Source organism: Sparus aurata, chromosome 7 (assembly GCF_900880675.1).
Source record: "Sparus aurata chromosome 7, fSpaAur1.1, whole genome shotgun sequence".
NCBI classification, from domain to species: Eukaryota; Metazoa; Chordata; class Actinopteri; order Spariformes; family Sparidae; genus Sparus; species Sparus aurata.
Genome location: NC_044193.1, coordinates 24,330,418 through 24,358,208, shown reverse-complemented (window position 1 = coordinate 24,358,208; position 27,791 = coordinate 24,330,418). Strand labels below are relative to the sequence as shown.

The 27,791-nt window shown below is 40.8% G+C and overlaps 2 protein-coding genes and 1 long non-coding RNA gene across 6 annotated transcripts in view; 1 reads left to right on the top strand and 2 right to left on the bottom strand.

The window, feature by feature from the left end:
* The window catches only part of mtcl2 (microtubule crosslinking factor 2), a 103,298-nt gene extending 99,050 nt beyond the window's left edge, over positions 1-4,248 (bottom strand). For all 3 annotated transcript variants that reach the window (XM_030422228.1, XM_030422229.1, XM_030422230.1), the window contains exon 1: positions 2,877-4,248. In XM_030422228.1, coding sequence (XP_030278088.1) covers positions 2,877-3,842 — 966 coding nt within the window. In that variant the 5' untranslated portion in view covers positions 3,843-4,248. The remainder of the gene's footprint in view (positions 1-2,876) is intronic.
* Positions 4,249-11,413: 7,165 nt separating this feature from the next.
* Positions 11,414-15,285, bottom strand: LOC115584668 (uncharacterized). Its single transcript, XR_003984589.1, has 3 exons — positions 15,119-15,285; positions 13,929-14,011; positions 11,414-11,836 (listed from the first exon to the last, which is right to left on the bottom strand). It is a non-coding gene; the product is annotated as an uncharacterized LOC115584668 (long non-coding RNA).
* A 357-nt stretch (positions 15,286-15,642) lies between these two features.
* The window catches only part of LOC115584829 (oxysterol-binding protein-related protein 2-like), a 29,271-nt gene continuing 17,122 nt past the window's right edge, over positions 15,643-27,791 (top strand). Inside the window, exon 1 of one of the 2 annotated variants that reach the window (XM_030422636.1) lies at positions 15,643-15,749. The gene's annotated coding sequence lies outside the window, so the exon portion shown is untranslated. Of the gene's footprint in view, positions 15,750-25,293; positions 25,402-27,791 lie in introns of those variants that run through there. The other variant, XM_030422637.1, reaches the window with a different exon arrangement.

The following is a 27,791-nucleotide window of genomic DNA, read 5'->3' as shown; positions in this document are numbered from 1 at the left end:
TCTAAAGGTAACAAAATCAGCTTACCAACACCTCTAAAGCGCAATAATTAACATGTCTCATTTTTTTTTACCTTTAGCCAAAACCTGATAGCCGTTACCCCTCGTTTCCAGCCTTTGTGCTATGCTACGCTAACTAGCTGCTGCCTGTAGCTTTATATTCATCAAACTCACACAAGTGGGGTATCTATCTTCTTGTCTCATTCTTGGCCAAAAAAAAAAAAAAAAGCAAGAACACATATTTCCCAAAAAGCCTAACGATTCCTTTTAAAGTAAATGAGGTTTCATGTCATGCCACATTAGCTACAACCTGCAGTTTGCTGTATTTAGTTCGAAATGGAGCAGCAGCTCTGGGATCTTAAAAAGCATGACACAAGAAAAATGAAAGCTGCTATCATGTGTCTGTCTGTTACCTGTTCTACAACTTCAAACCTTGTTTCTTCGCTATACCACAGACGGTTCATTTAAATCCTCACTGACCTCACGATTCAGATAATTGCCTCTATACAACACATAAGAAAAAAAATAAAGTCAGAATTCTGCGTGCGTAATGACATGTCCAGTTTGATAAGAGTGACAGGTGAACTGTTCACCTATATGAGCAAAGCAACTCTTTACAATGTAAAACACTGTGGGTAATAGGAGCAGGCTAAAAACAGTCATCTGCACACACCGCGCCTGCACAGATGCTGAGATATTAGCTCAAATTGAAGTCACAGGGCGGACATTCCTCGAAATTAAGCGCAAAAAGCCCCACCATTGTGACTCTGACAGGTTTAGCTGTAACGTCAGGTCAGCAATAAAGACCCTAATTGCAGTTTACGGTAATTGCTGATGTTCCTGCTGAGGGAGAGCTGCTTCAACAAGGTGTGAGTGTGGTGGCATTGCAGAGCATCCATCTCACTGTTGTGATTGTGTATGTTGTGGCTGGACTGAAGCAGGAAGATGAATAGGTATTAAACATCAACACTGCACTGACTGAAATACAAATTCATAACTCAGAGAGAATCCAACCACTGCTACTTGTTTTAATCTCCTAATTACCAAATGGGAAAACGGTATCTGCACCGACAGAGAGTGAGAATGAAACAACAGTCACAGACGGACAAGCAAAGGCGTTAAGCACGTGGCGAAAGAGAAGAAAGATGAACATGAGGGGTAGAAAACCAGAGAGAGAGAATTCAGGAGTGTGGATTAGAATCTGAATCCATCAGAAGTCAGATGTGTCAAGAGCGAGAGATTGAAGGGGGGTGGGGGTCTGACACTTCAGGATGTTGTTTTGATCCTCAGATAACAAACCAGGTGTTCCTCACAGCTGCCACAACAGAGACGACCAGCCTCGCATCACTGCCGGGCCTCCTGTGAGACTTTGGGGTGGTCCAATGCGTACATGCTGCCCTACATATTGAGGCAGCAGCTCTGGACTCACACAGACTCACACAAACATGTAAATATACAAAGCTCCACATGTGAACCTCCTGGATTGATATACACCTACATCTTATCTCAGTTACTGCATATATACTGTAGGGCTGGAGAGCAGCAGGTGTGCTTAAAAAAAAGGGGGAGGTAAATGTCAGCATCACCACAGTGACGTGCCGATTACAAACCCCTCCGCTGCGTGATGCAATCTGCAGGGTAAAGATCCGCCAAGAATCAAAACACGCCGCCTCAAATGGATAGGGCGCCTCTTCTCCTGTTTAGGCAAGTGCTGCTGATCAATCACCTCCGCGATCAATCTCTGACAATTATTGGCTTGTCGGGTTACTGCCAGTTAGTGCTTAGGGACATGCTAATGTGATCGATTGGCTCCTAATCAATCACTCTCATGGCAGGATGGATCCCATACATTTACATTCCACTGCATGCACACATGTGTGAGAAGAGAGATTCCTTTAGTACCAGAACCGGGTGACATACAATCCAACTGTGAGTCCAGGTGGAGGTGTTGGGGGAGTAATTCTGATCAGAAGAGAAAGATCTTCACTGATCATCATATTCTATGATAAATAAACAAACTCGCTTCGTTTTCATGACTGGATGAACAAACTTTACGTGGCCTTAAAGTACAACACAATTCCATACTGTTGTACTCCGCCACCTTTCTAGCTCCAAACAGTGTTCTGGGGTTGAACCTGGAGTTGGGAATCCAAGTGTCCTCGAGTGTTTCACTTTCATCAGAAAAACAAGACTCTGAAACAGCATCTGGACAACCATGGGGTTGGTAAAAAAACTCTCTGTTGGAACGATCCTAATCAAAAACCTTTGCTGAATTAGCATTTCACCGCAGGCTTCAGAGGCTGACAACCCCTCGAGCTGTGGAGTAAAATCAAACCCCTCAACTCCATCATGTGAGCGAAAAAAACACGCCTGACAACACCGGCCAACTGGCACATTGAAGAGCCACCATCTGTCCCAGAATACTACATCCACATTATATTGAACTCCTCTCAGTATTTCACACTTCAGATGTCATCCCGAGGCTGTGGGCTCTGCATGTTTTGCTTCTGTGCTGCTGAGGGTGCAGACGGCCTATTCACAACATCATCATCCTTGTAGTGAGAAGCCTTGGAAGGCTTCCAAAAAGCATCTCTACACACTGGGAAACAGTCAGAGCGACCTGGTAAACAAATCCAGCAGACCTCTGACAGAAAGATGATTTTGTTTTGGAACTTGGTCTAAAGCAACATGACAATGAAAGATAATGGAACTAGTCATGAGATATGTGTTTGGATCCTGTCTCTCATTAAAAAACCTTTTCAGTTAGATCTCAGATGCAGGACCTGGTTTGCATCCTCCTACATGACACCTTGGGGAGAACTATGGCCAGAAAATAAGTAAGCGATGTAAATCCACCCTGATAGTTGAGACCAACTTACTTTGAGGTAATCATTCTCGGATCTGAGCTCTTCTATCTCCCGGACAAACTCCTCATGCATGCCGTCCATAAACTCCTCCGTGAGGTCTGAGAAAGCCAGGGATGTGCTGGCAGGCACCCTGCTGTCGAACGAGGTGACCGAGCGCTCCTCGCCGGGGGATATGCTCCCTTCCCCGGTCTCCGCGCCCACCGACAGCTGGTCCTTGTAGCAGCCGGTCTTTGCGGCGGCTTGTTGACTCGCTCTGTCCGCCAGTGCGCCCTCCCTGAGCGGCTTGTCTCCGTCCGGTCCACCGCCCCGGCTGCTCCTCGACTCGGCGTCGCTGCTCGCGGCGTCCGCGGAGAGCTTGTTTTCCTCGGAGGCGCAGTCCGAGAGCTCGGAGCTGCTGTCGGTCGGGGAGAGCTTCCCGGTGGCGCAGCCGGAGTCCTTGGATAAATCGTCCGATCCGATGCTGGCGTCCGACACCTTCCTCCGCCCCCCGGTGCTCTTGGCCGCCTTGGCCGCCGAGGCTTTGGACAACCCGGAGAAGGAGGATTTGCCGGCCGGTTTGCCACCACCGCTCTTCTCCGCTTTCCCATCCTTCCCGGAGAGACTCCCCACGGGGCTGCGCCTGGAAATGCGGCTCCCCAGGTGGATGGCTCCCGGCTTCACGCTCAGGGTCGGGGTCCCGATCCCTCCGCGGATCTTCGTGAGCGACCACCCGGGTACATCCTTGGGTCTGGCCGGGGATGGAGCCCGGTTTACCTTCTTCTTCTCACCGGGAGGCTGCGCGGGGAGCTCCGCGGACCCGGCCCGGGGGCTCAGCTGCTGCTGCCCGGGCACCGCGTGCTGCGTCTGCCCGCTGTCCGAGCCCTCCGTCCCGCCTCCGCTTTCCATCTTCTGCCGGAGATGGAGTCTCCGTTCCTTAGGCGAGGCGAAGACGAGGTGAGTCGGGGAGTTGTGGACATCAACCTCCTTTGTTTTTGTCATTCATTCCGTTTAGGCCGAAACGAGAAACGCAGAAATGAAACCTCCCGTGCTGAGGAAACAGGAGGCAGAAGTTGGGAGCGTGAATAAACAACTGCAGAGCCACACAAAAGGAGGGGACCCTCTCTGCTGCGGCCACGACGAGAGCTCCTGCAGCGCAACAAGACGAAGGAGCAGGAAGCGGAGTCCAGCAATGCGAAAATACAGTCCTGTATAACCACCGTGTGCGAATGATTCCTGCTTTGTCCGGACTGATCCTCCCCTGCTCTCTTCAGGATATCTGCCTCGATCACATTAACCGGCCGGGTGTTCGCTCAGAGGAGCAGTGGGTGAGAAACAGAGAGGCGGTGTGGTTGATCTGCTGTAGCCTCCCTCTGTGCCTCTCTCTCCGCCCAGATAACGGGATGTAGCCCTGGAGGAGAGAGAGAGAAAGAGAGAGAGAGAGAGAGAGAGAGAGAGGAGTAGGATCTCATGTCTGCAGCTCTCTGTCGCCACCCCTGCAGGATACAAGAAGGACACCAGGAGCAGGTAACAGAAAACAATCCATGATGTTAGAGATGCAGTCAGAGCAGGACTCTCCATGGCTCATTATGAACTGCTTGAAAGTCAGAGCTGTTATTAAATGGCATGAGAGAATTTGCCTTCCAATGAACATGTCAGTGTTTGCAAACAGAAACCATTCCCCCCTACATATGACACAATCCCTCCTCACATTGTCATTTTTATTTTATTTTTTATTTTTTTTGCATCCTGGTTCCTCGAGACAGTCGTTCTTGCACAGAATTAAATTTAATAGAAATTAATTTCAATACATCTTCCCTACCAGGTACACACACTAGAAAGGAGAAGAGGAAAAAACACTGCTAATAACAAACCTGCAGAAACAATCAGAGGCTACACGAAGAGAACCATATGTGGAATTGGTAATCGATACATACCTTCAGGCAATAATGAAAGAAACACAAGCAGGAAAAATACACACTAGTTTCCTCAGAATCTGATGATACATCACAGAAAACATGAAGCCTTTATTTGGTTTGGCAGAAGCGTCTCTCTCCTGATTAAAGGGGCATTGTGAGAAGAAACCAAACTCTGAATTTGAATTTTTACAACATTAATGAGGTAATAAAACAAACTCAGAAATATTTTTTTCTCAGAGGAAAATAGGGTTTGAAGCTAGAAAGGTGGCAGGGTCCGCCAGTATCAAAGAAAAACACTATGAAATTGTGTTGTCCTTTAAGGTCAGTTTGTTTATTCAGTTAGCTCAGTAAGTGGTGCATCTATAGTGTTACAGACTGGAGTACAGAGTGTTGGTGTGAACACCACAAGCACAGAAATTTTGGACGGGGATTGGCCCGGAGCTAGCTTGTTAGCATGCTAACTTCAGTAGCATATCATCATATCATCATCAACATCATATTGTCAGAAGAAATGTTATTTCTTCACATTCTGCAGATCATAGCAAAATATTTTTGAAAGTTTTTAACAAAAATGAATTCTTCCATAATTAATGTTGATCAGTCGTACTCATGGTATGTGTGCACACAGCATATCTGTACACACAGAAACAAACTGCTGTTCACATCATGATTAATTCACCTCCGTGCTGTTGTGGGAGGTCAGAGCATCAGTCCATGAGGGGCTTGTGCACATGGCACATCTACTTAATTTGCCAGTTACATGTACGCTAAAGTCTCAGTATTGGACATGTAAGATGAACCAATACTGAAACGTGGAGGATTTTGTATCTGTCACATCAAATTGCAAAATCTGAAGATGAAAAGTAAAGGGATCACAAGAGTGATAACAATTCATCCTGAAGAAAACATGCCAATAGCAAATATATTTCTATACATATGTCAGATTCTTGATGGTGCTGGAGGGAAAGTTATGGGACCAAGAGTCAATAGGGTTCATCCTCTGCGGACTATGAATGTATGGATCAAAATTTTATGGAAATTGATTCAGTAGTTGATATATTTCACAGGAAATGTTAAAAGTTTAACCTGATGGTGGTGATAGAGGATAGCCAAAGTCAGTGACTCGTCCTCTGGGGACCATGAATGTCCATACCAGATTTATTTGTTATTGAATCATTAGCCTTGCTGTTGATACAGTCCACAAAAATGTCAAAAACAAGCACATTGTACGATCACTTTGTCTGATGATGTTGGACACAGTGACATCATCATGAAGCATGTACCTGATCATACCATCTCAAAATGTTATGTAACTCAATTTCCTTATACAGCATGTTTCCTGGTACATATATGCAGAGCAAGTAGGAACTGAGAAGTTAATGGGTAAAAATGTGTTTCTGCCGGGACATTATGTCATCTCTGGCTATTAACAGATGAATATTTTCATTATTAAAGCTAAGAAACAGAACGGGACCTCCTCCTCTGCTCGCCATCCATTCCCCATCTCTAATAATAACCATATTCATGTTTCCTTCGCCATGTGTTTGCATGTGCAGTGTACACTCTACACACAGTTACATTCCAGGATTTATAACCTCCGATGTTAATGCAGCAGCATCTGTATTCATGTTTTTCTCTCGGATCTTGATCTTCTGTCTCAGTTGTGGCTGTCAATGAAACTGTAACCATCATCAGATTAAAGTCTCATCATAGAACCGATGCAAGATGTCGATACAGTCTGCGGTGGCAGAATCACACTCTGTGAATGATTTATGAGCTGAAACTCTAGACGGGCAAACACAGAATTAGAGCAACTAGAATAGATTTTACTACGAACGGATCAGTACTGATGCTGATGACCATTTTCATGTACCCGTATAGAGGGTCCGCTTTAATACTTGACCGTGTTTACAGGCACATAATGTAATTGTGTCATAACACTAATGAGAGCAATGCAGGGCTCATAAAGACAAAACTGATTATGGTGCCAGCATGTTCTTCGTCATATATCACTGCCAGGTTTCACTGTTCGTTTCAAGTTGAGAAACCACATGGTTCTGCATGAAGAGAGGAAGCTATTCCACATTAAGACCATCTGTTAAATTCCCAAATACATACACAATGAATAAAAAGACAGTATTTAGCTGAATCCAGATATTAACTACTCAGTAAAAAAAATACAGTCTATTCCTTAACAACACTTAGTGCCATTAATGCCACAAATAGCAAAAAGCAGTGTTACAGTGTATCGAGTCAGAAAATCACCTTTGGCTCAGTTGATGAAGGAGCAACTCGATGTAAACCCACTGTGACATCTCCCACTGGTTTGTGAAACACTCTTTTGAAACCTTGAGTTTGGCATTACGGTTGTCGCCATATTGTTGTTGTTTTTTTGCAGCCAGAAATGGCCATATTTGGACTGGTGGACCTGGGGGGGATATTATGATTGGATGTAACTGAGAACTAAAGGGCAAGTAGTAACTTATCGATCAAGGAGTTGTCCAATAAAGCATACTCTGCTCTATCTTCTATTTCACTCTAAACGGGTAATGATAACTTACAATATGAAAACGAACGATTGAGACCATAAACTCATTAGGAAACTGTTAATTGAGGTAATAAATCAAGTGAGACTAGGGTCATTTCCTCATAAGTTTACATACAATTCAGACATTTGCCCCCTGCTGGTCACTAGAAAGAATGCAGGTTTAAGGCACATTTGTGTTTGCTTCACTTTACAGACCCAGAAGGCAGATATATATTTCATACAGTCGAAAGGAGCAGTTAATCTGTGCTGAGGCCAGTGTTGTCATTTCACACTAAACTTGTTAATTAAAGCAAAAAAAAAAAAAAAGAAAAACTGTTAAGAAGAAACCTGATGAGTTGTGTTTTTTGTTAATTTCCTTCTCCTGTGACTTGACTGTGAATCCTCTGGCAGAGGCTCTTACATTTATAGAAAGACTCTGCTCTGAGCAGGAGGGGCTGAATTTGAAATCAAGCTGTCTCTAAATCATTCATGGCCAATGATCCTGCAGAGGAGGCCACAGAATTACATCTGATAGACTGTATATCTTCATTCACAGGATAAAACACTGAATGGCTCCCACTAAAAAAGGAGCGTGATGTGTTTGGATGAGAGAAATCCGGTAGGAAATCATTTGCTGCACTAATCTGCTGAAAATCATAACCCGCTGAAAATTATTTTTCACTTTGATGTGGAAAATCCTGTCGTGCAGAGGAAGTGATGCATTTTATTTTGCTTATAAAAACCAAAAAAAAAAGAGGCTTTGTGTTGGTATAAAAGCAGCTCGACTGAAACACACTGACAGAAAAGACACGATTCATACCCAAGAGGAATCATAATCGGTATTTCCACTGCATATATTTTGACTCGTCTAATCAGGCAAATCACAGATGTTACTAATAACGCTAATGACGAGGAAACTAAATGGAATTTAGCTGTCATTAATTTCATTATTTACGCCTGTGCTTTTCCTACAGCGACAAGTCAACTTGTCTTTAGTGAAATATTTTGGTGAAATCGTCCTGCAGTCATTATATTGCACAAACCAGAGTCCGCTTCCATGAGAGGTCCATGTCATGCAGACTATTTGGTCGCACTTCTGTACACTGTAATTCTATACTCAGATTACACACTTATTAAGGATCCAATTCAACATGGAAATTGCAATTTGGAATAGCACAATGGATTTTTTAAATCATTAATGAACTGCCCATCCTTTTCTGCATAAAACAGGGTGGTAAAAGGCATTCATTGAATAATTAAGCAGAACCAAAGTGCTACACAAACAGCACCCATGTTGGCCCTCACAAAGCCCTGCATAAAGCCCCCCCTTAGACCTATAGGGTAGTGGTTAGCCCTTTGTAATAGGTGGAATAGTAATATTATTACAACCATCCCTGAAATGTTAATGTCGTTTGCTCCTTGCTGGTAGCTCTTTGTAAAATGCCATGTGACATTAATTAGGCCGTCTGTCATTAGGACACGCCTACCCTAACACACACATATTAGAACCTGCAGTTTGATGTATTTTGATTCGTTCTATCCTGTCAGCAGAGGGTTTGTATTGTATCTTTTAGCCAGTCAAATATCAGATCACCACTCCCTGGTTTTAATGAATTTGCCCACGGCCTCTAAGTATGCTAACATTAGCTGACAGCACACCACAGCACGTGTGATTCAGCCAAGTCGGTAGAGTGAAATGATGGTTTAGGTTTGTGCAAGCCACAAATGATATGTTCAAGTTTGTACATTTCATTCATGCCACACTGACATTGTCTACAATACGTGCCACAGTTCAAGATAACATCAACAGCTGTAAGTGCAAAACCAGCGGATATTTTGTACATTAACCTCACCAGACCACGGTAAAGTTACAAATGAAATGCTAAATTGAACCTAAAGACACTTAAAGTTGCAACATAAGCAAACGTAAAGTTTTAACATATCCATGGTTTTCCGCACACTTATATTGCCAACATTTATGCTAGCGACTGGGTAATGTCGTTTGTACATTTGTGTTCAGCTGTTGTTTACACAAAAAGAATAAATAAAAGGAAGAAATCAAAGTACAAAGCGTGAGTAATCCTTAATTTAATAAGTGATATTAAATGAACAAACTGTATGTATATATATATGTATACATATATATATACATATATATATACATATATATATATTGATATAAGTGATAAAGTGATAAATAGTACAATATGTTACATTCATATTTACGCTATGGAACAGATATTAATATATATATATATTTAGCATCCTGAGGCTCTGATATCCAACATTCATTACTTGCTTCCTTGTCATTGAAACGATCACCCGTTTGACCTCCCATCCAGAATGTGAGTGTTAATGAGGTGACGAACACCATGATGGCAGCATGACGCCTCACACCACCTCACACCACCCCCACTGTCATTTCGGCCTCGATGGAAGACCAGAGGGAGGAAACCAAGCTGACCAACGAGCAAATACTCGCTAACAATGAGCATATTTTACTAATTATATGTGAAAAAAAACACCCCGACGTGCCTTTCATTGCCGTCCAATCTGGGTATTAGAGTGCATGATTTCCAGTCTGCATTGCTGGAGGAAAGGAGACGATAATAGAAACCTGCTGTCCTCACAAGTTATCTTCAGTCCAGTAATTGGAAAGCAGTTGGTGTGTTTGTGCTTCTGATGATGAGCTGCATCAGCAGTGCCACTGTGTACACTTCTGCCTGCTGACATGAGGACACAGATATATTCCTCCTATATCTGCTCTCCCTTTATTTGCTTTTTGATATATGTTCTCTGCTTGCAGTTATTTTCTGAAAATTGATTTTCGTTTGTTATTTTAGTCAGCCAATGGCCGCTTGCCCCAGCTTTATTTATCTTTTCAGGAAAGACATGGCAGCAGTGTCAATCTTCTAATCGATCTCACAGCAAGAAAGCACACAAACGTATTTCCCGAAATGTCAGACTATTTCTTTTGAATGTGTTTTCAAACTCACACACATGCACACACAGCAGTTTTTTGGCACCCAAAACCCAAAACATCTCAGAGGAATTAGAATCTGTACTGCATTCATTATTACTGCATATTTCTAATCACCTCCACAGGTTTAATCACAGGGTTACTGAAGAAGACTAAAACGAGCAGTTCTGCAGCAGTGTTGACAGCCTCAACTGATCATTTTGAATCCCCCTGCCAGAGGCAGAGAGGAATTTTTTCTCCAGCAACTGAAATGAGTCTCATGTGGCTCACTTTATCTGGAATAACAAGTTTCTCCTCAGCTCTCCCGTCCTGCTGGGTACAGTAGATGGCTGTTATATGATGATATTGAATCACAGAGCTCCCACTGACACTGCAGGGCTCCTCAAAAGTGTGCAGGGCGGCATGTGTGTGTGTGTGTGTGTGTGTGTGTGTGTGTGTGTGTGTGTGTGTATGAGTGATTCAAAAGTCACATCATTGTTTCAGATCATAAAATAAGAAAATTAATTTCATGATTATCTTGTCTTTAAAGGCCTCATTATTGGATTAAAGGTTTGCATTTAGCACTACAAATTGTTGGAATTTTTTGCTTGTATCTTGCAGTAGTTGGAGTTACTACATACCTTTAAGTTCAGTACAAATCTGAGGTACAAGCACCTCGAGTATTTACATTTGATGCTACTGTATACATATAATCCAGTTTGTTTCAGAGAGAGATTATGTACTTTTGCTCGTGCTTTACAGATTCAGATTCTTAACGCAAATTATAATGAGATAAATAAAATGAAAACTAGAAGCCATCTTGAAATGGGATCACATCAGCTGTGATGGCCATCAAGGGATTCTGAAATCAGGCTTCCTGTGAAATTTCCTGACTGTGTCTTGACCAGTTGTAATGCTAACATGGTGACAACAATACTTCATATGACATGTTCTTGAACACGTAGGAGCCCCAGACAATATTGTGACACCTGCATTGGATTCAGTGTTAAAGAAGCTTCATGTTAGCCATCATCACTGAGGCTAAAGGACGTCACCGAGCACTGGATCATATTGCATCCATTTTATTGAATTCAAGTTCAGATAAAGTTTCAAATAAAAGGAAAACACTTTTTCGCTCTTCTTTTAGTTTCTCATCCAGTCTCTTCTGTGTGAGGGGCGTCACAAACCTCCGCAGAGGAAGCACATGGTGACAGCTTCAAAGGCGCAGGTGAGTTTTTAGCTAAACACAACTTCATGTCACTTTGTAGTCTGAACAAATATTGGCTGTGGAGACTCAAACACCACATGCTCTCCATCTTGTCCTGTCCTCAGTCGTCCTTCTGGGAGAAAGCATCTCTTCCTCGTCGTCATGGAAACCCTGGATGCAGTGCTTTAACGTTGAGTCTCAGTCTTCCACGACGTCTTCTCTTTCATGTGGGCTGAGGCTGCACCAAGTGCCCCTACAGTTACCCTGTATTACCACAGGGAGGAGCTGCAAGTGTGGAGCAGCTGTACACTGGCACCAGGTCGCTCTGCTCCCCTTTTCACCGGATGGTTTCTGGAGGTGTTTGGGGTCGGCCAGTGGCAGCAGCTGAGGGAACATAACAACACAACAACTGAATTACTTAAAGTGAAACCTGTAACACTTGTTTGATAATGTTATTAAAGATTAACATACCTGTGTGTCCTAAAGTCCTCAATGAATAAAAGGAAGAACGTACAAAGAGTGAGTAATCCTTAACTTAATAAGTGATATCAAATGAACAAACTGTATATCATGTCTTCATATAATAGACTCTTGACATTACATTGTTTCAGATGTTAGAGCAGACATGCAATTCACTCCAGGGCCAGTGTGGCCAGTGTCAGAGCCAGTTGACATAGTTCAGTCTGGCTCAAATCAACACAAAGTGTCATAGTCTGGGTTTTTAGTTTTGTAATTTACCGTTTTATAGTAAAGATTCATCCTGCCGTATTTTACTTTCCAATTCCTGTCTTTGTCTGCTTTCCTGCCCTTTTTGCTGTTCACCTGCGTTCCATTTGTCGATCACTCCTGTATATTTAAGCCTGTTTTTCCTCCTCACTCTTTGTTGGTTTGGCTGCTTTTATCCTGCTTTCAGCCAGTTTCTCCTGCATCTCCTGTTCCTGTTCCAGGTTTTTAATTTTATCGTTTTAGGTTTTCCTTGGACATTCCTTCGCCTGCCTTGCATTGCCTGCTTTTTGGATTTTAAACTTCAAACCAGCATTAAAGCTTGATTTACATTTTTTTTGCCTGCCTACCTCTGTGTCTGCATTTACTGTTGGTCCCTTTTGGCGTAAGATGTACCAGTATATATGAATAGATTGCCACCACTGCTACACAGTAACACCAGCCCTCAAGGGGAAAAAGTAAGAATACAACAACAAAGTGAAGATATACCTAGCGCAAGTCTCTACTTAGGGCATAACAAGCACTGCCAGACACAGAGGCCAGTTGTCAAAAAAATCCCGCCAGACGTGGAAGCCAGCTTTTAAGGTTAAACAGCTCTAAGACACCTCTTAAGGCTACAAAACTAACAAAAAGCAACTCATTACAGGTGGGCCCGAGTGCAAGACACTGCTGAGGGCATTGCCAGCCCAGCCAGACACAAAGGCTGGCCCTCAAGGACACAAAGGCAATTCCAGCATCCAGATGATCTGTCAGCCCATACAGCGTTGAAGATCCTAATCTGTGCCGCTTTCATACCAGGCCGGATTCTTTACCTCTCAGTATTTATCCCAAACTGTTAGTTCTCGGACTCTTGGCAGGGAGATCCACCTCACTGCAAATTGTTACAGACCTGGGATTTATTACAGTGGTGCTGCGCTGTGGGGGGCGCCAAATCACACAAAATGCCAATATCTATATAAAGTTGCTTTAACATGATGTCTTTACTTTTACTCTAGTACAACCTTGGGGTACTTTTTTGCAACACTGACAACTACAACAATCTAATTAATCATTCCACCACCGAATAAATAAACAATTATTACCTCACAAAATTACTTTTTACTGGTTGATTTAATACTAGTGTTATGAATCACAGGTTTTTTAATAGTTTAATGTCACATAATTTATGCATGTTTGGCCGTTCATACGGGATATGTTCCTCAGCTTTTGGAAATGTATGGATTTAAATAGTTCCATTATACTTCGTATGTATGCTTGAATTTATATCATATAATTGTTTTATTGGCACGTGTGTTTACAAAATCACACATTCCTTTCACCGAAGTCTCTTCAAAGAGTTGCGTTTTCTTACTGCATCACAACCAGTTAATGTCAGCAAGGATTATGGGGGCCAAGCTATTAGAGGACCCGAATAAGGGAAACACCAGTTATCCAGCTCTAAATTGCATAAGCACAGTGATGACTACTTCGGCATTCGGGTACAAAGTTTATTTATCTTCTACCTCCGTCTAGTGGTGAGCAGAGGGACCTGCAGTAACAGTGTTGTCTAGTAGCAGTGTGGGGGAACAGTGATGACACACAAGGAAGAAAAGGCCTGTTTCCTGGTGAGATTGTCAGATACAGATCAAAGAATTTGCCTAACCACAACTGTTTTTTGTCGGCAATTTGGCAAACAGGAAGTAAGCTATTCAAATGTTTATTCGAGAACAGAGATTGATGATGTCAGCGAGATATACTTAGAAACGTAACTCACTGCCTGCCTCAGTGTTCCACGCCTTTTGCGTTCTGTCTTCAGGAAAGTAGAGATAGTTGTTTCTCTCCTCAGGATTGATCTCCCTGGAATCGTTTAAAATGAGAAGTGTCATTGGCACATCTCTTTTATCTCACCCTCAAAGCACACATGCGCATGTAGCCTCTCTGTTCAGCCTGACTATTTGATCAAATGCACAGCACCCACATCAACACATTCCTTGTATGAGGGGTTGTGCATTATTTATGCTTGTGCGAGTGTCTGTATGTGCAGTACGTGACTGTGTCTTTGTGCGTGCAGTTGTGTACAAGCAGGGCTCTGTGTCCCACTGTGAGCCTGAATGGAGACCATTTTCTCCTCTGCTCCACTGTTCTCTGCCTGTTTACTCTTCCTCTCCTGCTCTCTCTCTCATCCCATTCTCTGTTCCTTCCTCCTCTCATCGCACCATCAGGGCTGTTATGTAATGGTGGGACGAGGAGCACACTGTCTGTCTGTCTGATGCTGCCCATAACAGCTAATCATTGTTGAAGAGTCCACTTTTCTTTGTGCGGTCATGGGTTGATTTCAGTTTTAGAACAAAGAAAAGCTGGAACTCTTCATTTTTTTTGGTACTCAGCTTTTGTAGTGCTTCATTGAGATGTATACAGAGAGACTGAGAGTTCATTGGAGATGCTGTCAGTGTGGACCATATGCATAATACTTCGTCATGCCTGCGTTATTCCCCAAGCAGGCAGCCAGCTGTGTCAAACATATCCATGACTGACTACATTATTCATGAGGGAGATACACGCCAAGCTGATGTCTCATTAACAGGGCTTGAAATTAACACCAGCTATCCAAAGGACAAATGTTAGACAGCAAGAACCGTGGATCTGACCAAAGTAACATTATCTGTGATAAACGCAACTGTGAACACTTAGAAAAGCTCATGGATATTTACTTTTCAATGAGCCACCTAAAAAGGCTAGTGGTCAACCTCAAGTCTTTCTTTTCGCAAATATAAATCATAACCACATATCATCTCTTAAAAGCGTACAGACATTCAGAGAAGGAACATATAAGGACATAAAGATTCAAATTGTTAGAATTTTTTAGGAATCTAAAGAACATAAACATTTCACCACCATCGACTGCTGACATGAAACACCCACAAAGCCATCCAGAGCAGAGAAAACAATTCCAGTCATTCTCACCATGTTCAGGTAATCTGCTCTAGGAGATAACAAGTGGACGTCTGGAATATGAAACCACCGGGGTGTGGTTTAGTGGCCACCTATGTTACACAATCCACATTTGTTTGCTCCACAAATATCCGATAGCATCATTGAAACAAAATAATTTAAAAGTAACAGTGAGATCAAAGAATTATAATTGATATATGTGATTTTGTGACCTGATTCCAGGCTCAACTTTACATTCACTTCCGAAAAAGTCTGTCTTTGATCTTGATTTTATTTAGGCTACATATATTTCAGTAATTAATAACAGCACAATATTAGAAAGAAAACTACAGTGAAATGTTGCAGATTGTGGATTACATTCCTAAGATCCATATCATGATAATAATGATAATAAAAAACATAATTAAAGCCAAATCATTTAAAACAAATGGCTCATATTATCCATTCTTTTCTGTCGGCCACTGAACACATTGGGCAATCGTTCCATGCGGTACACCTGATTGGCTGCGGACCATGCCTGTCATTTATCTAGCCACGCCCCCAGTACCAGCGACTTCCGCTTCTGTGTCAATCCCAGGCTACACTAAATTCCTGCTCATCTCTCTGGACCTGTCAAAACATTCTCCCTGCACAAACATCCGAGGTAAGACGACCAACAATTGACCACTCTGTCTGTGTCCTTTTGTTGTGTTTCCCATTGCACAAGACTTGCTTTGCCTTTTGTGTACAAGAACGGTTGCTAACATCGCTAGTTAGCCACCTTTTTTCTCTTTTAGCCCGCCCGCTAACGTTGATACTGGCTGTCAAAAAGCTCCCTGACGTCCTGTCAGAGTTGCAGCTGTATGGTGGGTGTTGTTTGGGACAAGCAGTACCTCATATGCTGTTTAAATTACACGGTTTTTTACACACAAAAAAAACCATGTAGGGTTAGATTATTTAAGTTTTAATTTGACAAGCTAGTATAACTGCTAATGTTAGCAAGCGAACATTTCACGGTAGCATAGCATTTGGGATGGGTTGTCCTTGGCTCTTGTGTGGCGAGTTGGACGTTGTTAAGTTGACAGTGAGGATTCAATCAACATCACTCAACTTGAATTGAGTGACATTTTAATTTCTGGCTATTTGTTAACGTACCATCTGGCAGTGCTATCAAGTTATCTGGTCCTGAGTTCAAATCTCAGGCAAGGCGTAGTTTAAAGTTCCTCCTATCGCGTTTTACTGTCTCAGCTAACAGTGGGAATGTTCCCCTGCCTGTTTGGCCTCTCGCCGCCTCCATCACCATCTCGATCTGACTCACAGGACAGACTAAACAAAGCTCTGTCTTTTAATGCTGGTGTACTGGAGGTCAGTGACACCAATGCTTACACTGACACAGCAGGCTGTTTGTGTTCTCTCCCTGATGTTCTGTCCCTCAGAGGCAGAGATTACACTGCTGCTTACATTAAGACTGGGAGTCTGTTTAGAGTCTTTCTGATATCTTGTTGTGTCGTACATTGAAATATTTTGACTACCACTTGGGAACATTGCATTACAATAATGGAGAAGAATGCAGAATCACTTTTTGATATGAGTATGAGATACTGAGGGTATGTCCTCAGTGTCCTAACATTATTACAACATTCAATATTTATCTTTTGTAGATAAATCTGTAACAATTGTCTCCGGACTGACAATAAATCCTTGAATTGTGTTGAGCACTGCCATTTTCTAAAGTTGAAGTGCTGACTAAAACACAGTTTCATTTGTGCTAAAACAATTATTATTGAAGCATTGTCCAATTGTCCAAAATCTATTTGCATTTTAGACAAATGAATGCTTCAATAATGATTATAGCAATTTCAGACGCTATAGTGCATACATTTCTAGCTTCAATGCAACACCTTGAAAAATAATAATATTCAATCGCATGTTTGATACTACAGGGAAACATTGACACATAATTTAGGACAGAACATTTTAGATTTTCATTCAAAGATAAATATGGCAAGGCTTGTGTAAGATGCTTCTTGTTGTCGCCGCTATCATCATTTTATTTTGATATTTAGTTTGGTGATTTATTGGTTGATTAACAGGAAAATTAGGAAAAAGTTGTTGGCCGCAGATTGTGATAGTATACATTTAAATTTCACTGAAAAAGTTTGGGATGCTATATCGTACTTACACTTATAAAAATATATATTTATTACATGTAATACTGGTACACAGCTTTGTTTCAGTAACATTTAAACAGCTAATTACAGATGGGTTCCCCGAGAAATTACACTTAACATTTTGTTTACGACATGTCCACAGGAACACACACACCTGCGGATTTTATTGCTACATTACACGAGACACCAGACCATTCACCATGGAATTACAGCTTTTGTCATTTTGTAATGCGTCTTCCTCCCTAAGGTGCCTTAATTACCCCCTTAGTTAGTTGCTATGGCGATGGTTTCCATTTGAGAGGGGAGCATCACAGTCTACCAGCGGACTGCCTTCCTTCCACTGTGCAGAACAGCAGAGTGAGGCAGTTATGCATGAATGAGCGATTTATTCCCTGTTTGCTGATTTAGTGTTTGCCTACTTAAGTGTTCATATTCTGTGAACAACTTACGAGATTTTTTCAACTATGCTTTTGAGTTCTGTGGTTAAACTTTAGGGAACAGGAAAGAGATTTTGCAAGACATGTCCTAAATGCCATTTTTCAACACAGCTGCAAGGAATGTTGCAGTGATGGTACTACCAACACACGCTAAGGCAGATGTATCGTGAATTATTTAGGCACGCAAGTTGTAGTGTTTTAGATCTGCTCGCTCCCTTTTTCAACTGTACAATGTTTATTTGTACAATACAGCTTCACTTTCTTTTTGTGCGTCTTAAAAATCTACAGAGGGCTGCCACATGGGGATAGTACACAGTTTGAGCCAGTCTAGGCAACCATCCAGGCAACACAAACAATACTGAATGTATAATTTATGATAGAGCAGAGTAACAGGTAGCCAACGAGGAGCCTGTCTGATAGGCAGCCTGTGTATTGTTTTCCTTTGCTTTGATTGGCTCGTGGTCATAGTTGCATGTTGGTCAGCAGGGACAAACTGAGGGAACAAGCCTGCTTCAGATTAAACATCGTAACAACACTGTATTGAAATACTGGCAAATATTAGTGATAATAAGAAATCTACTTTTTAAAATGTCTTGCAGTAATTTGTCAGTTTCTGCATTGAGCAGATGAATTATTATATAGTACTGAGGCCATTTTACAACTACATTTAGAAACTTAACTCGCTGATTGTTAAAGACAGTGTAATGTGAACATGTTCATTTTAGACCCCACTGTAGATGCAGTCTTGCTGGTGTTTTGTACATGATTAACTATAAAGGTCTGCAGTTAGTCCTTGTAATTCTGTGTAGTTTCTGTCTGCAGCAGTTTCCCCACTAAAGATGGTTTAGTGATGTATTTATTTATAGCACATTGCATTTCAAGGTATGGGGAGACCATGTGCAAGAGTTTGATTGGTCATCAGGATTTGGTTTTCGCTTTCTCTTTCTGTTCTTGGTTAATGATAATGACCACATCAACAAACACTTCTCTTTGAATGAGCTGAAGAAGGACTCTAATGTTCTTCTTATTTTGAGATCTGGCAGGGTTACACTGCTGCACAAATTGACCGAAACTGTTGTGTCTGCTGTGATTTAAGTGAAGAGAAACATGTATCGGCACCTTTATAATGCATTATAAATTACCTCAATGAAAAGGGAATTGAATTATATGAAGGACATTCAGGTGCACAAGTGCAACCATTGTAGCGTTGAAAGCAAAAATCCAACTTAACCAGATTTTCACAGTACAGTCACATACAATGCTGATGACAAAATTGCTTTCGTGCACATGTTTTATACTGGATGATCTCAATTAGGAGTGTCAAACAGTGTTGGTATTTAAGGGAGGACCCGGTTGAGGGTTTAAAGGTTAGTTTCAATGCATCCTAGCAGGTTTAACTTCCAATCAGGTATTACTGTAACGTGCTGACTCACACTACACTGAATGGTGTTTTTTGTGTGTCTGTGCATGTGTGAGGGAGACTGTGTGCTCAGCATCCTGTTCAGAATGAGACGGTGTTTCGTTCCCACAGGATTTACACTGAGTTCTGGCAGGAGGAACATTAAGAGGATGCACTCATCACTTCAGTCCGAGACAGAGACACAACGGAAATCAGTCAAAAATTTCAGATTATCCTCAGCATGGGGATTAAGCCACCTTCTTGAGTAAAACAAAACCAAATGGTGAGATTAATTGCAAAACAGATAGTCTTGGACTAGTTTAAGTCTTTGCTCAGAAAACCAGTGCTTGAGCCATTGTTTTTAAGTCCCTCAAAATTGTACTTCTGTGTCGTTATTGTCTCAGTGCTGTTATTTGGGTTTATGCAGCTGTGTCTGCATAGATGTGTGGGCTGCATTTATGTTATGTATTTGTCTTCTGTCTGATACATTCTGATTTATCATGCAATAGGGAGGTCACAGGCAGAGGCTCAAATCCTTGAAGTTTTGACACTCTTTGCCTTTTAATATGTTCTGGCTAGAAATGCGAGCTATATGGCTATAGCCTAATTCATGTTCATATAATTTGAGTGTTTGTGTGTGTTTTGGGTGCAACAGTGCCTTTTGGGCTTTTCTTCCAGGGCTGATGTGCTCCTCCAGGGCTGATTGGCCCATAAACTCGACGTTGCACCAGCCTCTCTTTCACTGTTTTTGTTGAAAGATAGTTAGGGAGAAAATACAGATAGCAAAAACATTCTTACTGTTATCATTTATCAACCGCACCCGTGTGTGTGTGTGTGTGTGTGTCGGTTTCCATTCTGCTGAGCAGTTGTTAATGTAGCCAGCAGTGCAAGTCCTCTGCAGACCGTGATTGTTGTTAGTGATGTTAGTGCTTATTTTTACCAATTCACTGCTGTCAGTGGATGCGCTTAATGGAGGTTAGTCTTGTGAGTGAGGTCGAGTGAATTTGATTTCATACTTGCGCTCCTACTGTAATAAGAAGTTGTTTGTCAGCTGTTGATATTTAAACTCTCTCTTGCTAAGGGTCTTGTGATATGTACTTCTATTTCCATTCCCTTAGGCAGCACTGATGTCTCCTACCACTGGTGATGTACAGTAGATGATGTTCTAAAACGATCATAGCTGGGGTATATTTTAGATGTTGCTGTGATACAGAGTTGTTTTGTTTTCCCCACATTTCCAATAAGCTCTTTCTGTGTTGTTGAGATTGAAAAAGGGAGTCTTTTAGCTTTAATTTACCTACAACGTTCTTTGCAGAGTGCACAACCCCTATACAGTTCCATCCCCGGTGTTCTTTTCTGCACTAATGCACAGTAAAGGCAAAATGCTGCTCTGTGTTGGACTCCCTTCGATACAGTGGCCTGACTGTGCTTCTTGATCCAAATGTTGCTTCTCAGGCTACAATATCATCCCACCTCTTTCTCTGGAATTGGCAGATGAAAACCCATCCCTTTTATATCCTAACTGTAGTCTTCTAGCTATGACCTTTAAAGCATGTTGGTAGATTTTATTCAAATGACAAACAGTCTGCAAAATCTGTGCCTCAGAAACAATTTATAGTGGAAAAAACACCCCAGTTGTGAAGGCACCTGAATAATTCTTCTCTTCAGATTGTTTACATTTTGTGCTTAAAATGGTCTTGAGACAAGAAAGTATGTGCAACAATATTCATCAGTAAAGAGCAGTACGACATTTTCTGACTTGTTTTTTTGAACAGCTTCATGGTCTTTTGCATACTTGATGGATATTAGCTATACAATGAATTGTACTGTATGTGTGATGCTAGTCATTTTTTGACCAAACAGTACCCAGAACTGAGCAGCCCAAGAAACTGAACCTGTCTAATTCAGGATATAATAGCCCCTTCATCCCTTGCTAATTTATTTTCCACTGCAACTCAAGAACTATGATATGATACTATGAAGTGACAAAAGAAACGGCAACCGAAAATGTTGTTGTTGTTTGTATTCACTGTTGGACAACCATGTGATGTTTGACTTTTGGAAAGTTGCATGGAGCAGTGAAATGGGAGACTGAAAATGTCAGAAAATCCAATTTTTCTGGTTTCTCTTCTCCTAAATGAACCAAAAATAAAACAATTAACAAATAAAGGTTGTTCTTTTTTTGCTTGCCCTCTTCTTTTTTCCTTTTTTCCAGGCTAACTAGGCGTTTGGTCAAATGTCAATAACATAGCAAGACATTTCTGTAATTTTTCCAATATGATGAGACTACTTTCAAAATGACTACTGGTGACGACCCATGTTTGTTGTAGGACTTTACAGAATAGTTGGAGGCTTTGAAGCTTCATTCATGATGCTGACATTCAAATTTTAAATCAACATTCAAATGCCGTGCAGCTTGGGTATTTTGCATGGTAGCTGACTGTTGAGTTTCGTTGCCGGGTCGTCAAAGAACGACCCTGACTCGGACTGAGCCACCAACCCAAAGCGACTCAACAATCAACTCTTTTCCTGAAATGGTCATCTTAACAGGGAGGTCTAGCTCCAATTTAACAGCACTATTACATTGGCACTCTATTAAATTCAATCAATCCCTATATCGACATTTAAGATTTTGTCTGAGGATTCATCAGTTAGGATGGTGGTTTTAGTAAATATGATGACAGACATTTGAAGTTTCATTAAAAAACCTCAGTGGAAAAATTAGGTGATGCTGCCCTTGTTTGTTGCCATCGGAATGAGCATGGTACACTAGTTGTTGCTCTCACAGGGATTGTCCTGGAATAGTCAGTGGCGATGAGCATAATGGACCTCTTTCCTATTGGAGGTAGTACAAAGATTAAGGGCCATACTCACCAGTGGAACCGGCCCAGTTTGTCAAGAGAGTGGCTAAATGTTGTTTTGGTACTTTTGTTTGCTTCCTGGGACCTTTCTGTTGAAATAAGGTCATAGTCATTAGTTGATTTGTGAGCTTTGAATGGAGCACTGGCTTTGTATGGAGCGCTCTGAGTTGATAGAGCATTTTCTTGCTAAGTTGGCTGTCATTATGGATTTGACATATTTTTTAGGAGTCTGTTCATACCGATATGGAATAATATAGATAGCATCACTTATTATATATTGAAACTATCAAACATTCATTTGCCAATTAAGTGTAAATATTATTTTCAGTTTTAAAAGTCTGGCCCCTGTCTACTTAGAGAAATCCTGGCCCTTGGACAAATGTATTTGCTGACCCTTGGTTTGTGAGTTCCTGGGTATTAGTGGAAAAGCACCAATTATCCATTTTGCGAAGCCACTCATCTGGCTGGGCAGGATCTTATTCACAAGCTAGTTACTGAACTCCACCAATCCTATTTAGTTTTCTACATATCATACATATCAACGAGCGTTCATCTCATTGTGTGTTTTAGAGTGTGTGTGTGTCTGTAATAATTGACTTGTGGTCTGTGTTTCACTGGCTGCAGAGGTGTGTTACCTATTGAGATAGGTGTGTGTAAAGAGAAACAAAGAGCTGTGTGTGTGTGTGGTATCATTGCTCAGTACTCGCATGGCAACAGCTCTTGTGTCTTAATTTCTCTCTCCTTGTCTCTCTCTCTCTCCCTCTGTATCTAGTCCTCTCGCTCTTTGTCCCTGCAGCTTTGGATGTTTTTGCCAGTCCTCGGAGGACAGCACAGTGACACGTTGCTAGGCTAGTGTCTGTACACCGGACTTATGAATGGAACAGCTGTGCCGGTCGGGTTGTCTTTGAGGTTTCAAATGATTGGTAATGAGGTTATTTGCCATCAGAAAGAAACAAGCTGAGACGGCCAAATGAAAAGGTGAGGCCAATGGGGTCATAGAGTTTGTTAATTTGGAAACCTTGATGATAATTTGGAACACGGGATATTATTGTTAGACCACTTTACTATCTTTACTTACGTAGAATTTAACCTATGAAATTGAGAGTCTTCCCATCTTTTGTCTCTTTAAAGACATCCTTGGATTGAGGTCACTTGTGATAAGCTATATGGAGGGATTTGCTAGTTGTGTATGTATGGTTCCATATCTGTCATGGTTACATAACGGCTCACGCATGACAGAATGAGCGATATGATCCGAGAGCCTCTCGCAGCCAATCAAAGAGCTCTCCGTCTCTCTGTGTCTGTAAGTGTGAGTGTGTTCATTAGTTTTTTTTAATCCACACAGTTCTGGTATGGAAAAGTGCGCTGATTAGTAACACAAGATTGATTGAATGAAAATAAAGATCATAACTGCAATTTAGTGTAAAGTGGGTTTTACTTTGTATGAATACAAATATATTGCAATAATACTGGTTTATCAGGGACACTGAAGAATTTAATTTAACTTTCATTTGTAGTTGTTGAGTTGTGTAGTTATTTCTTCTAGAAATCATAAAAGATTAACATATTCACTTGAAAGTCATGGCCACGGCATTCTTAAGAGTAACTGAGATCAACATTTTAGTCAAAGCTTCATTCTAAGATATTGCACTGAGTTCCTGTTTCTTTTTAAATATGCATACCAAATTATTGAGGTTTCCATGTTGAGTGTGCCTCCTCAACCATGCCTTAGAAACACTTAAAGGAGCAGAATCTGTTTAACATCCTTGACATCTTAGAAAGGCCAAGCACAGCCTAAGGATGGTAGTTCAACCAGTGGTTGTTATACATTTTCACCAAATAATTAAGGAACATTCTGTGCACACCAGCCTTAAAAATGTGTCTGCTTTTTAATGTGTTGTTTTGAGAACATGAGCCTTAAATTTGTTGACTGCAGGGACGTCAAACATGTCGACAACAAGATTCTTCCTGTTACCTATTTCACACTGAGAACTGTGTGGTTGCTCCCAGGTTGGGTTTCAGCTCATTGCTGGAGGCTGCATGTTAACTAGCTTGAATACAGTCAAATTGATTACAGACTGAGCATTTAACCCCTCTTAAATTGTTGGTGACTTGCAGTCAGTAGTGCCTTACAACCCAGGGAGGCTGAAATACCTGGAAAAAATTACGTCTTTATGTCACATCTATTATTTCTTATAAGTTAAAGCTGGGCAGATATTCATGCTGCCTATCTCAGATCTTAAAAAAATTCTGCAAAGCATTATTATTCTTGGTAGAACGGATCCCACAGTTCAGCAGCAATAGGGTTGTAAAGTGTGACCTCAGCTATGAGCAAAATTATGAGCCTGTAATAACTCATGCAAATCAGACTTCAGGCCATGTTTGCATTATTCATAGACACATAGGTAGGCATCACATGCTTTTAGTTACACAATGCTGTTGCTTGAATAGTTTTCGCTGTTTCCAAGACAGGATGCTCAAGGCTGAAGTCCAGTTTGTTTTAGATTTCGTGACTAGGAGTCTGTACGCTATCGCCTGTCATTTTTATTAAAAAGATGTAGTCTGTTAAAATGTGGTAGTAACTGCAGAATGGCCTAAACTTTTCAGTAAAGATTTTCTGTGAAATTGCTCAGTGTTTGCCTATCACAAATTTTAAACTATTAACAAAGTAGTAAAATATCACACTTTGTCGAGGAAAAAACTCTTTCATTTGTATTTTAAAGTGGTGTTAATTAATATTTGCTTAATTTATCTGGTTTTCTGTAGATTTTTGTTATGATCACGTAGCATGGGTAGAACATTTACAACTGAAGCAATAAGCCACAGACATGTGCCCAATAAGGGTCATTATCAAAATTGTAGGCTTGGCGACTCACCTTGCAGAAGCAGGCTGTAGTTTGGGAAGGTGATTTTGTATCTTTGATCCTTGAAAAGTTAAATTGTCCTATTTCCTCTACTCTGGATTGAGAAATGCGTCACTGAACTTTGGGACCTGGCTTATTAGTACACAAGAAATATCTGGACAATATCCAGTAATTTTACTGGATATTGTCCAGATATTGTCCGCTTTTAAGCGCCTGTGACAGTCAAGAAACCTAGTTTTTTCATCTGTTATTTCATTTGGCCAATGAAAGCACACCACTTAAGATTTAATTGATGCTAACAAACCATAACAGCTTAAAAAATGCAAGGTTTGACTTTACATTTGCTGTTAAAACAATCTAATATCAGCTTGTCATCCATTCTGTTCACCTCATCAATAGTAGACACGGTGGCCAAAGTTCATTTGTGTGCTGAAGGCGTTAACTTTACTTCGGTACAAGCCTTCCACTGTGCCAAAGGCAACTGAGAGGAAAGGAAAGAGAGAACGAGCACCCTTTTTCACTCAAGTTCTAGAATGAGTGACTACAAAATGATTTGTCTCTCCTTGGATTAAATTGAACCACAGGTATGTAAAGATTTTGTCATTCCGACAACCTTAGCAATGCAGTCTTGGAAAAATACTGAACGATAATCTACTACTTCTGTGTTACCTAAATGTATCTCTGTATATAGCTTGTAAAGCAGAAGCATTTCATTGAAGTATAAAGCCATTTTGAATAAAAGTGTAAGTGCAGATGACATTCAGTGATAAACATCTACATGGCTATGTTTAATGTCCTAGACTGCTTTCAGACACAGTTAATTAGTAGCTTTCAGGCTCTTAGTTATGTCTTAACTGGCTATTGATTATTAGTTTTGATAAGTGTGGAACACTGAATAGTTCTTTTTCTTATGTTTTTTCCTCTTTCTCATTGTCTTTCTAGGGATGCAAAATATGCGTGTAAAGTATGTTAAACATATACGGGCTTAAAAGTCAGTAGGGACTTTGGAACTCATTCAGCAGACCTGTGCAATAGAAAACACACAAGCAACCAAACACACAATAGTTGTTGGTATTTATTCCAACATTTCTCTACAAAAATCAAATTTGGCAAGAAAAAGCTATGAATTCAGATTAATTTGAATTTAGTTTTTTTTTTGTAAATGTTTGTGCCAATACAATACAAAACTTTTGGCACCTATACCATAATGAAATTTTATGCCTCACGCCAGCGATACTTGTGGATAGAACCTTCAGCTTCAGCTTGCCCACATTTGGTCGGATACTGAATTGCTGACACTAATCTTGGGTCCCTCCATAAAACTGTCAAGGTTGTATGGCTCTTCTGTGCTGCTGGGTTGAACATGTGTGTGAAGCATCCATGTAGTTTTTTTGTATTCAAAATCATCTTTATGGGCCAAGCATGTGAACACATACAGGGAATTTGACAGGGTTTTTTTTTCTGTCCATGAATTTACATGCTTATAGTCACACAGCAGCAGTCCACCACAAGCTCATTGGCTTTTCTGATAGTGAGCTTCAGGTGATTGCCGTAGCGCCATGTGATTAGGATCTCTATCAGTCCTCTGTACTCCTCTGTAAAAATAGTCTCTAAGTGAAGATGGCATATTTCTCACTGGAAATGATTTACTTGAATCATCAGCAATTGCTTCATTTTATACACTTAATACTTTTTATTAAATTACTTCAAAATCTTCATCTTGTATATTATTAGTCCGGACAGACATGAATGTAAACTGCAGCTCAAATAGTTGATGGAGGCATACAACTGCCAGCTTAATCTAGTTTTCAACAATGAGGCAATGCGAACATGTCTTAACCACCTTTTTGTTGTTAACGAAATATGCTTAACTGCTCAATGCATTACTGTTGAGCAAAGAAATTCATTGAGGAAATATCCAAATACAATTTATGAAGAAAAGAATCAACTGCTTGTCCCTTTTTATGGTACTCAATGACACATTTTTGGTCAGTACTTAAAAGTAGGCTATTTGATATCTAACTTAAGTCCTGATGTTTAGAACCACGAATAAATGCATGTAAAGTAGATAGAGAACTGTATTTAGCTTGACTGTGTAATGTTGGTGGTCTAGCCTTCTGCTGAGCCTCTGCTACAAATGATGAGTCAGTGTGTAAGTCAACATTCATGGTATTTGCCATGTAGGCTGTGTCATTGTGATAAAATTGATTCATGCCTGTCTGGTTTTTCGTGCTGTTACTAAGGTCAGGCGTGCCGGTTATAGTGTTGAAAGAAACAAGTGGATTAACTTCGTGCCATCATGGATTGTCTTCTCTGTGTCAATGTGATAAATGTGGTCAAGTGGGCAGTACTACCAGACCAAAAAATGTCTAAGTGATAGAAATGAGATATTATCTTTTTATACAACAGAATAGTGTTCTGCTGTTGGCACAGTGAAGTGTTTCCTTCCAAGACCTATTTCACTTCCAAGGGTGACTAATTATTATACTCCTTAACCTGCTTGCGTCACTTTACTCTGTATGATGTGTTAATTAAATTTGTCATCTATGTATTGCAAGCACTATGGTACACATTGTTAAGAAAACTTGAATTAACAAGTTTGTTTTTTGTGTTTATGGAACAAATGTAGTGAAACCCTAAAGTGGATAAATGTGCACAAGTTGCTTAGTTGCCCACTTCTGCTGAGCTCAAAAGAAAAAGCCTGCCCAGAATGCTTGGCACCAAACAAAATGAGACAAAGGCTGTTATCCAGATTTATTTTTGTAACTTGGAGCAAACAAAGCAGACAGCCAATCAGAAACCTCTTTCAAACATGGCAACTGACCTGCTTAAAAGTGATTAGTTCATATTAAGAGAGAGAGAGGGTGAGTACAGGGATGTCTGAAATCAAGCAACAAAGGAAAACCTTAAAGGCTTGTCTTTATACTGTAATAGTTTTGTCTGCCAAACAAATTGTTCTAACATTTGTTGCTCA